The 12,383-nt window shown below is 43.7% G+C and overlaps 1 protein-coding gene across 5 annotated transcripts in view; it reads right to left on the minus strand.

The window, feature by feature from the left end:
• The window catches only part of nktr (natural killer cell triggering receptor), a 191,920-nt gene that overhangs the window by 34,736 nt on the left and 144,801 nt on the right, over nt 1-12,383 (minus strand). For all 5 annotated transcript variants that reach the window (XM_067968218.1, XM_067968237.1, XM_067968211.1 and 2 more), the window contains 3 exons: nt 12,061-12,206; nt 6,205-6,424; nt 1,436-1,585 (listed from right to left, as the gene is read on the minus strand). In XM_067968218.1, the coding sequence (XP_067824319.1) occupies nt 1,436-1,585; nt 6,205-6,424; nt 12,061-12,206 (516 nt within the window). The remainder of the gene's footprint in view (nt 1-1,435; nt 1,586-6,204; nt 6,425-12,060; nt 12,207-12,383) is intronic.

The following is a 12,383-nucleotide window of genomic DNA, read 5'->3' on the forward strand; positions in this document are numbered from 1 at the left end:
TCCAGCACCCATCATGTTTCCAGGGCGTCCCTAGACTTTCCACATCCAATTAACTTTATTTTTGAAGTGGAATCACTTTTGTTATGTAGGAAAATGGGGCAGTCAATTTGCACACAGCAAGGTCACACAAGCAGCAAACAACAGTCAATCTGTTTTTGGTGAGATCGGCTAGAAGGTGGCGGGGGGATTGGAGGAGCGAGGAATTTTGGCCAGGGCACTGGGAGAAGCCATTGATCCTTTCTGAAAAATGCCCGAGTATCTTTAACATCCATCTGAGCAGGTAGATGAACAGGTACTAAATTGGCCATAAGATGCTGGTGTGGGAAATAGAAAAAATATCACACAGGAAGTGGGGGAAGGGGAGGAGGGGACTGAGGCACATTGTTCAGGCAGAGTAAACGGAGTTTTGCTCTGTATCTGACCATTCTACACCAGACCTGGGAGTGTTTGATGCCAACACTGAGAGCCTAGGATAGAAAATGTTCTTTTCCCCCAGGTCGATGAACAGAAAAATGTTCAAAAAAGAGTTACATCCCTATTCAAGACATAAAAGTCATTAATGATTATAAATCAGCTTCAGCTAATGAAGTAGACGGCAGAAGAAAAAGCTACAAAAGCAATTAAGGAGAGAAATAAACCAAAACACAAGAAAGTTGAAATGGAATGATGTGTGTGTTTATTGGTACAGATTAGTTTCTAATCTTAAAATTTTACGTTTCACTCTAAAGTCTCTTGTGATCTCCAACATTCCATGGTTGCAGGCCAAAATTTAATATGAACACTAATTAGTCAAAATATTGCAGTGACAGAATCCTAGCTGATGCTCAGATGTTCTCTTTAGTGTCAGTCCAGCATTAAAAGCAATGGAAATCCATACGTTTAAAATCACCCTTGATCCCAAAGTTTTATATAAACAAAACATAGAAAATAGGAGCAGGAGTAGGCCAGTCGGCCCTTCGAGCCTGCTCCGCCATTCAATATGATCATGGCTGATCCTCTATCTCAATACCATATTCCTGCTCTCTCCCCATACCCCTTGATGCCTTGTGTGTCTGGAAATCTATCTAGCTCCTTCTTAAATATATTCAGTGACTTGGCCTCCACAGCCTTCTGTGGTAGAGAATATATAGATACATACACAGCTAATAGATACATGCATATAGATCAATATATGTGGATGTCAGTTCAATCCAGCTCACTGATTCATTGCATGCAGATCCTGGATGACAAACTATTATTAAGAATGCTTCCAACTGATAAATTAAATGAAGACTAATCCTGCGCCTAAAAACTATTCACTGATTACAACTGCATGTGCTAAATCCTTTGGATGTTGGGTAAGCAGATGCAGCGCAGTTAACGGTGATGCAGAGCAAGTCCATCTTTTACCTGTTCATAATAATTGTTTTAAAAGTAACCACAGTTCAGTACTCACGGTTCAGTATCTGGCTTCGGCAAATCTCGCCTGAGCAAAAATCTGTTTTCTGGTACCGGAGGTATCTCTTCGGGCCTTACTGATAGCTTCTGTCGCTTTGGGTTTGATTCTCTGTCTTTATCATCCTCCTCACCCACGCCATTGTGGCTGCTGGAGGAAGAAAAGCAGACAGAAGCTCACTAAACACTGAAGTGTTACCAGTAAACGTGTGCGTACAAGCACGTTTAAATACATCCTAGAGACCAATTAAAAAGTGATAAATAAAATAAACAGCTACCCAAAATGTTGCGCTCTTTGTAATTATGATTCCGCATAGCACTAAATCTATGATTATATCTACAAATACATCTTTCTTTAAGCAAATAAGTTGTTTAAAGAAAATCTGCAGGCAACTCCAAAGGGGATAAGATGGGACTTCTCGAGCAGAAATAGTTCATATGCAGCACTTGAAGTTTTCCTTAGCTGGGAATGGTAAAAGCAAAGCTAACAAATTACCTTCGTCTCTTTCTATGATCAAACTCTCTTTTCTCTCCTCCCCGTGGAATAACAACAGTCACTGTGCTTCAAAAGTAACTCATGGTGTGAAGAGCTGTGACACAGTTCGCCATGATAAGGTGCTAAATAAACACATGTATTTATTACTATAACATTATTGCGCCAGGCACACCTCAAGCGGCCCTTCCGGAAGGCTTACACCAGTGAAGCTCTGTGCATATAGTTGCTGAGGGGCTACCTCTACTCCATTAGAGGGAATAATCTGGTGTCAACTTGGCATCTCCCTCATTGTCTCAGCCTGCCACCTCCACCATCGTCTCAGCTGAGACCTCCAAGGTGCGACACACCTTATTATTTCAGTTACATTCTGAGCAGAGTTATCCTTCAATAAGAATCCCAATGCGTTAACACAAGCTTCCTAGATAAAACTAAGGATGAAAAAGAGCTTGAATTTATATAACCTTGTCACATATCTCAGAACATCTCAAAACACTTCACATACAATCATAGTATCATGGTAGGTACAGCACAGGAGGCGGCGATTCGGCCCATCGTGTCTGTGCCAGCTCTATGAAAGAGCGATCCAATTAGTCCCATGCCCCTGCTCTTTCTCCATAGCCCTGTAATTTTTTTCCCCTTCAAGTATTTATCTAATTCCCTTTTGAAAATTATTATTAAATCTGCTTCCACCGCCCTTTCAGGCAGTGCATTTCAGATCATAACAACTCACTGTGTAAAAAAATGATTCCTCATGTCACCTCTGGCTCTTTTGCCAATCACCTTAAATCTGTGTCCTCTGGTTACCGTCCCATCTGCCACTGGAAACTGTTTCTCCTTATTTACTCTATCAAAACCATTCATAACAGCTCTATCAAATCTCCCCTTAACCTTCTCTGTTCTAAGGAGAACAACCCCAGCTTCTCCCATCGCTCCACACAACTGAAGTCCCTCATCCCTGGTACCAGTCCAGTAAATCTCTTCTGCACCCTCTCTAAGGCTATGGATATGAATGTAAAAGGTATGATCAGTAAGTTCGCTGATGATACAAAAATTGGTAGGGTGGTAAATAGCGAGGAGGATAGCCTCAGTCTGCAGGACGATATAGATGGGTTGGTCAGATGGGCGGAACAGTGACAAATGGAATTTAACCCGGAAAAGTGCGAGGTGATGCACTTTGGAGGGACTAACAAGGCAAGGGAATACACAATGAATGGGAGGACCCTAGGCAAGACAGAGGGTCAGAGGGATCTTGGTGTGCAAGTTCACAGATCCCTGAAGGCGGCGGAACAGGTAGATAAGGTGGTAAAGAAGGCATATGGGATACTTGCCTTTATTAGCCGAGGCATAGAATATAAGAGCAAGGAGGTTATGATGGAGCTGTATAAAACACTGGTTAGGCCACAGCTGGAGTACTGTGTGCAGTTCTGGTCGCCACACTACAGGAAGGATGTGATCGCTTTGGAGAGGGTGCAGAGGAGATTCACCAGGATGTTACCAGGGCTGGAGCGCTTCAGCTATGAAGAGAGACTGGGAAGATTGGGTTTATTTTCCTTGGAGCAGAGGAGGCTGAGGGGGGACATGATTGAGGTGTACAAAATTATGAGGGGCACAGATAGGATGGACACTAAGGAGCTTTTTCCCTTCGTTGAGGGTTCTATAACAAGGGGACATAGATTCAAGGTAAAAGGCGGGAGGTTTAGAGGGGATTTGAGAAAGAACTTTTTCACCCAGAGGGTGGTTGGAGTCTGGAACTCACTGCCTGAAAGGGTTGTGGAGGCAGGAACCCTCACAACATTCAAGAAGCATTTGGATGAGCACTTGAAATGCCATAGCATACAAGGCTACGGACCAAATGCTGGAATATGGGATTAGAGTAGACAGGGCTTGATGGCCGGCGCAGACACGATGGGCCGAAGGGCCTCTATCCGTGCTGTATAACTCTATGACTCTAAGGCCTTGTCATCCTTCCTAAAGTGTGGTGCTCAGAATTGAACACAATATTCCAGCTGAGGCCTAACCAGTGTTTTATAAAGGTTTAGCATAACTTCTTTTCTTTTGTACTTTATGCCTCTATTAATAAAGCCCAGGATCCCATAAGCTTTTTTAACAGCCTTCTCAACTTGTCCTGCTACCTTCAAAGGTTTGTGTATGTGCACCCACAGGTCTCTCTCTTCCTGCACCCTCTTTAAAATTGTACCATTTCATTTATATTGCCTCTTCTCATTCTTCCTACCAAAATGCATCACTTCACACTTCCTAATACTGACCCCCTGGGGAACACCACTGTATACTTCTCTCCAATCTGAAAAACAACCATTCACCACTACTCTCTGCTTTCTGTTCCCTAGCCAATTTTGTGTCCACGTTGCCACTGTCCATTTAATCCCATGGGCTTTAATTTTGCTAACAAGTCTATTATACAGTATTTTATCAAATGCCTTTTGAAAGTCCATATACATATCAACCACACTACCCTCAACAATGAATTACTTTGAAGTGGAGTCACTGTTTTTACAGAGCAGCCATTGGCACAAAGCAAGATTCCACAAATAGCATCGAGTTTGATGGCCAGTTAGTTTTTGGTGGTACTGATTGAGGGAAAGAATGTCGATTTGGACACTGTGAGAACTTATGTCAGTCTACATTATTTGCTCAGGTCCCAGGGTCTTGCTTGAAGTCTCACACACACACTCAACACACAGTCAGTCCATACAAACCACTCAAGTTACAAAGAAATGATAATTCACCTCTAGATTGGGCCTCACATTGGAACAAAGTTTTAAAATCAGTTATTTTCTCACTCAATCTCACTTTCTATTTTCACTCAAGACTTGTTCTTCTCCCCCCTCTTCATGTCCTCCTCTATTTGGGGGAGGGAGAGCATACAAACAGATGAGCCACAGAGTTAGAAGCAACTGATATTCATGCCTTAACTGATGCTAGCAGCTTGGAACTAACGCACGTCAGTTTTCCCCTTTCTAAAGTTTAACTGGGTCACTGACACAATCTGCTGTTCACACTTCTTCAAACTGCACCTCAGGTGCCAGCAACATTTTTTCCTGATCCCATGTTTTTCAAGAAGAAAAAAGCAAACAACATTTTATGATTGGGAGCACTTCACTGAGAACTTCTGCAAAATGAAATCAATTGTCTCCAGCAGTAAACTCAGGACTAGAACCTGTTGCTAAGCCTGGGAGAAAGATGTAAAAACAGTTCGCTTTTATTGGATTGCAGCCAGAGGTGATGGCAAATCTCTCTTACCCAACCTGCATCTATTAACACCTGCTCGTAAACTTCATGGACACGGAGTAAGAAAGTTGGGAGAAAAAAAAAAATCGAAGATGGACAGGTGGAATAAGCCCCCACACCAAGTGTAACCACCTCACAGCCTGAAATGGCAGGGACTCGGGAAGTGAGATAACAAACAGCGAAGCAAGTTAGAGAAAGCACATGAAAATAGAACTAGAATTGAAAAAAAATCCAGCAGGTATAACACACATGACTGGGAAGGGAGAAGATATATAACCAGATAGTGAGTCATAGCACAAACTCAATTTAAAATATTCATATACAAACAAGTGAAAACATACAGACCAAGGTGGTACCAGGTTTGATCCCCAGTCTGTGCTGGGGATTTCATCAGGGCAGCAGTAGGGTACAAAAAATAGCCTCAGCACCTAAGGGGTTAGGGAAGGCAAAAACCAGCCAGTGTTCCCCACTCCTGATCATTACACTGCAAGCGTTACTAGAAATGAGGAGAGGACAAGGGCAGCTAGGCTTCAACGCTCACCCGGGTCAGGCTGCATGCCTGCAATCAGTGCCCAGGCTCACAAATGGCTACTCAGGTGTGGTGCTGGAGGTCTACCCCAGGTCCATGGAACCAGAGCCCAAAGAGGGAGTCAATAAATGGGATGACGGTGATTTTGTGTGGGGGGGGGGGGGGGGACTGCGGTGAAGAGAAATGAAACTTGGGAGGCAAAAATGTAATTCTTTGACAAACTAAGGAAAAGCAAAAATTATGATACCGGGGGCGGGATGAAGAAGACTGCAATCTACAGGAAAAATCTGAGCAGGTTTTGGAAGCGATACACTGACAGTTGATTTAAAAGGAATACTGCAGTAACAGGCTGCACAGAAAGAGCCAGTACAAATATCGCTTATAGACTAATCTAAATTTCACAGTAGAAATACCAGATTGGAAAGTACTCCACTATAATTCAATTATACTACACACACGCACACATATATAAATGGCTAAAAAGATCTTACTGTACCTCTTCTGGTTGGAAGATACTTTCCTCTTTTTGCTTTTGATCTCTTTCCGCCTTTTTGAGTGCTTGCTTTTCATCTTCCTTTTTCGTTTTCTCCTCCTTTCTCTCTCTTCTTCGGTTTCGGTCTCTGAGTCCGAAGACTTGGAAGATGTTGAAGAATCGGAGCTGGTCTCTGATCCGTGTGAGGAGTAGGAGGCAGTGACTTTTTTCTTGCGTTCGGTCACTGAAAGTTATGTAAGATACAGTGAATTGCCCAATATAAACATATCGATATATAAAAGACAGGCTGGTGCTAATCACACTTCAAAAGGTTCAAAAGTATATATTAAGAAGAAAGTCAGTCATTTCACACTGGTTTCTTCTGACCTCAGGTTGGGAATTTACAGGCACCTGCCAATAGAATCATAGAAAGGTTACAGCACAGAAGGAGGCCATTCGGTCCATTGAGTCCGTGCTGGCTCTATGCAAGAGCAATCCAGCTAGTCCCACTCCCCTGTCCTATCCCCGTAGCCCTGCAAATTTTTTCCTTTCAAGTACTGAAGACTTCCCTTCTCAACAGCAATTAAGTTAGCTGTTCGCAGCCAAGGGGATTGAATACAATTGGCTTCAATGCCCCTTATGTTATGGACGGGGAACAAAAACAGAAACTGAGCCAGAGGTCCTGCTTGCTGATTGCCAAAAGGTGATTCCCGTGTGTGAATGAATATTTGATGAGGGCAGGATTGCCCCATAGCAAATAAACTGAATACTCACCGTCTAGGCTCACATATTAATAATAACATCTTCGATTAGTAAACAACTGTGGAATGGTATCCCAGCAAAGCACGAAGCGGAGAAGAGAGAACTGGCACAGCTTCTGAGTACAGTGCTCTAGTTTTGCTGCATATAGTTCAACATTTTATTTTCAAAAGTTGCACTCCAGCAGATAAAACGTAGGAGATACAAGCCAAAACGGTACGGAAAGGCCCTTAAACTTTCCTCAGTCCGAAATGATGGAAGATCTTCCCCGGAATTGTAAAATCGGATATCATAGAATTTTACAGCACTGAAGGAGGCCAGTTAGCCCATTGCACCTATGCCAGCTCTCTGAAAGAGCTATCCACTTAGTCCCACTTCCCCAAACCTTTTAAAGTTTTCCTTTCAAAAATTTACACGTCGCTTTTTAAAACTAATCACGGATCCATCACTGAATGTGACTTTGTAGCAACTGCAAACACCGAATTGCTCTAGTATTGTCTCAGGCTGATCACTTAAAAGATTACTGCACAAGATAAGGGCCCATGGTGTTGGGGGTAATATAATGGCATGGATAGAGGATTGGCTAACTAACAGAAAACAAAGAACTGGGATAAAAGGGTCATTTTCAAAATGGCAATCTGTAACCAGTGGGGTGCTGCAGGGATCAGTGCTGGGGCCTCAACTATTTACAATATATATCAATGACTTGGATGAAGGAACAGAATGTCTTGTGGCCAAATTTGCTGATGATGCAAAGATAGGTGGAAAAGCAAGTTGCGATGAGGACACAAAGTGTCTGCAAAGGGATATTGACAGGTTAAGTGAATGGGCAAAAATTTGGCAGATGGAATATAATGTGGGAAAATGTGAAGTCATCCACTTTGGGAGGGAAAATAAAAAAGCAAAATATTATTTGAATGGAGAAATACTACAAAATGCTGCGGTACAGAGGGATCTGGGTGTTCTCATACATGAAACACAAAAAGTCAACATACAGGTGCAGCACGTAATCCGGAAGGCAAACGGAATATTGGCCTTTATTTCTAGGGGGATGGAGTATAAAAGCAGGGAAGTCATGCTACAACTGTATAGGGTGCGGGTGAGACCACACCTGGAGTACTGCATAAAGTTCTGGTGCCCTTATTTAAGGAAGGATATACTTGCATTGGAGGCAGTTCAGAGAAGGTTCACTAGGTTGATTCCGGGTATGGGAGGGTTGTCTTATGAGGAAAGATTGAACAGGTTGGGTGTTTACTCATTGGAGTTTAGAAGAATGAGAGGACCTTATTGAAACATACAAGATTCTGAGGGGACTCGATAGGGTACATGCTGAGAGGATGTTACCCCACATGGGGGAATCTAAAACTAGGGGGCATAGTCTCAGAATAAGGGGTCGCCTGTTTAAGACGGAAATTAGGAGAATTTCTTCTCCCAGAGGGTGGTGAATCTTTGGAATTCTTTACCCCAAAAAGCTTTGGAGGCTGAGTCATTGAATACATTCAAGGCTGAGTTAGACAAATTTTTGATCAGCAAGGGAGTCAAAGGATATGGGGAAAGGGCGGGAAAGTGGAGTTGAGGTAAAAATCAGATCAACCATGATCTCATTGAATGGCAGAGCAGGCTCGAGGGGCCAATTGGCCTACTCCTCCTCCTATCTCTCATGGTCTTATGATCCACACAGTTCACAACCATGGCATTCTATTTGACCCCGAGCTGATTTTCCAACCCCATACCCTCTCTATCACAGATCGCTTACTTTCGCCTTTGTAACACTGCCCACCTCTGTCTCATAGAAAGGTTACAGCACAGAAAGAGGCCATTCAGTCCATCAAGTCTGTACCAGCTCAATGCAAGAGCAATCCAGCTAGTCCCACTCCCCCGCCCTATCCCCGTAGCCCTGCAAATTTTTTCCTTTCAAGTACTTATACAGTTCCCTTTTGAAGGCCATGATTGAATCTGCCTCCACCATCCCACCTCGGCAATGCATCCAGATCCTAACGTTTTTCCTCATGTCACCTTTGATTCTTTTACCAATCACCTTAAATCTATGTCTTCTGGTTCTTGACCCTTCTGCCAATGGGAACAGTTTCTCTCTATCTACTCTGTATGGACCCTTCATGATTTTGAATACCTCTATCAAATCTCCTCTCAACCTTCTCTGTACCAAGAACAACCACCCCAGTTTCTCCAGTCTATCCACGTAACTAAAGTCCCTCATCCCTGGAACCCTTCTAGTAAATCTCTCTGCACCCTCTCTAAGGCCTTCACATCTTTCCTAAAGTGCAGTGCCCAGAACTGGACACAATACTCCAGTTGTGGTCAAATCAGTGTTTTATAAAGGTTCATCATGACTTCCTTACTTTTGTACTCTATGCCTCTATTTATAATATAATCTAGGATTCCATATACTTTCTTAACTGCTTTCTCATCTTGCCCTGCCACCTTCAATGATTTGTGCACATATACTCCCAGATCTGTTCCTGTACCCCTTTTAGAATTGTGCCCTCTAGTTTATATGGCCTCTCCTCATTCTTCCGACCGAAATGTATCACCTCGCATTTTTCTGCGTTAAGTTTCACCTGCCACGTGTCTGCCCATCTCACCAGCCTGTCTATATCCTCTTGAAGTCTATCACTATCCGCCTCACTGTTCACTACGCTTCCAAGTTTTGTGCCATTTGCAAATTTTGAAATTGTGCCCTGTACTCCCAAGTCCAAGTCATTATATATATCGAGAAAAGCAGTGGTCCTACCTCTACCTCTACCTCAGGCTCTCTGCATCCACACCTTTGTTACCTCCAGACTTGACTACTCTAAAGCTCTCCTGGTCAACCTTTCATTCTCCAACCTCCGTTAACTTCAGCTTATCCAAAGCTGTATCCTATCCTATACCAAGTGTCATTCACCTGTCCATTGGCTCCTGGTCCCCCAACGGCTCAGATTTAAAATTCTCAACCTTGTGTTTAAACCTCTAGTGGCCTTTCCCCTCTCTATCTCTGTAACCTCCTCCAGCCCTACAACCCTCCCCCAAAAACGGTTTCTCTGACTCTAGCCTCTCATGCATTTCCCTCCCTTCACCCCACCACTGGCAGCCATGCACTGTTCGTGTTCTGCCAGAACTAGTTGGCTCCACACCTCATCACAATCTTGATCCAGGCGTGGTCACAAGAGCTGAGTGCCAGAGCAAAAGTGACAGCAATACTCTTGATAGCATTCGACTAAGGAATACATTACCAGCTGATGTGGTGGGTGCTGACTCTCTGCCTTCAAGAGTGAGCTGGACCGGTTCCTGACTGAGGCAGAGATCGCATCATATAGAAGGTAAGTGCCTTTATGGAGAACACTCGGTCTATGGGATCTCCTGGACTGGTTTCGATCGCCTGTGGGGGTCGGAGAGGAATTTTACAGAGTATTCTTTCCCCTTATTGGCCCTGGATTTTTTCTGTTTTTTGCCTCTCCCAGGAGATTACGTGGCTACAGGGGTGGGTGTGTGTGTGGGGGGGAGGGGGAGGCAAGGAAGGAGTGTTCGGCCCTGATGGTCCGGCCACCATAGAATCATAGAATCATAGAAGTTACAACATGGAAACAGGCCCTTCGGCCCAACATGTCCATGTCGCCCAGTTTATACCACTAAGCTAGTCCCAATTGCCTGCACTTGGCCCATATCCCTCGATACCCATCTTCCCCATGTAACTGTCCAAATGCTTTTTAAAAGACAAAATTGTACCCGCCTCTACTACTGCCTCTGGCAGCTCGTTCCAGACACTCACCACCCTTTGAGTGAAAAAATTGCCCCTCTGGATCCTTTTGTATCTCTCCCCTCTCACCTTAAATCTGTGCCCCCTCGTTATAGACTCCCCTACCTTTGGGAAAAGATTTTGACTATCGACCTTATCTATGCCCCTCATTATTTTATAGACTTCTATAAGATCACCCCTTAACCTCCTACTCTCCAGGGAATAAAGTCCCAGTCTGTCTAACCTCTCCCTGTAAGTCAAACCATCAAGTCCCGGTAGCATCCTAGTAAATCTTTTCTGCACTCTTTCTAGTTTAATAATATCCTTTCTATAATAGGGTGACCAGAACTGTACACAGTACTCCAAGTGTGGCCTCACCAATGCCCTGTACAACTTCAACAAGACATCCCAACTCCTGCATTCAATGTTCTGACCAATGAAACCAAGCATGCTGAATGCCTTCTTCACCACCCTATCCACCTGTGACTCCACTTTCAAGGAGCTATGAATCTGTACTCCTAGATCTCTTTGTTCTATAACTCTCCCCAACGCCCTACCATTAACGGAGTAGGTCCTGGCCCGATTCGATCTACCAAAATGCATCACCTCACATTTATCTAAATTAAACTCCATCTGCCATTCATCGGCCCACTGGCCCAATTTATCAAGATCCCGTTGCAATCCTAGATAACCTTCTTCACTGTCCACAATGCCACCAATCTTGGTGTCATCTGCAAACTTACTAACCATGCCTCCTAAATTCTCATCCAAATCATTAATATAAATAACAAATAACAGCGGACCCAGCACCGATCCCTGAGGCACACCGCTGGACACAGGCATCCAGTTTGAAAAACAACCCTCGACAACCACCCTCTGTCTTCTGTCGTCAAGCCAATTTTGTATCCAATTGGCTACCTCACCTTGGATCCCATGAGATTTAACCTTATGTAACAACCTACCATGCGGTACCTTGTCAAATGCTTTGCTGAAGTCCATGTAGACCACGTCTACTGCACAGCCCTCATCTATCTTCTTGGTGTGGGGCAGGCTTGAAGGACCAGCTGGTCTTTTCCTGCCCGTCAATTTCGTACGTTGGTAAGTGCGGCACCAAGGAGCCCTGGTAAAACTAAGGTCAATAAGGAAACCCTCTGGTGGCTGGAGTCAAACTTGACACATAGCAAGATGGCGTAGTTATCGAAAGCCAATCATCACAGCCCCAGGACATCACTGCAGGATTTCGTCAGTGCCGCATCCTTGGTCCAAAAACCTTTCGTCGTTTACGAACATACAAAAATACGGATTGGAAAAGACTACCTTGGCTGGGGAATGGTGCACGGCAACCTAAGAAATAAAACAACTAGGGGGTCAACAAGAAAACTCACCGTTACTTGCAGACTTTGGGACAAACTCTCCACAGTCAATGATTCGAACATCTGCATACGGTCGGCTGGCAGCATCTGTCTTCAGATTTTCAATTTCTTTTATCGTGTCAAAGCCAGTTATTACTTGGCCGAAGACGACATGTACACTAAAAATCAGAGTTAAAACAGGAGTTTGCGTTAAGATTCCTGCACAGGAACAGGAAATATATTGGACACAGATTAATATCAAAAGACAGGGATGAATACAATTAATTGGTCTCCACCGGGTTTATTAGTTGGAGGTGGGATACAGCACAATCAAAAAAAATTACTACTGAACACTC

The sequence above is a fragment of the Heptranchias perlo genome, chromosome 2 (assembly GCF_035084215.1).
Source record: "Heptranchias perlo isolate sHepPer1 chromosome 2, sHepPer1.hap1, whole genome shotgun sequence".
Taxonomy (NCBI): Eukaryota; Metazoa; Chordata; class Chondrichthyes; order Hexanchiformes; family Hexanchidae; genus Heptranchias; species Heptranchias perlo.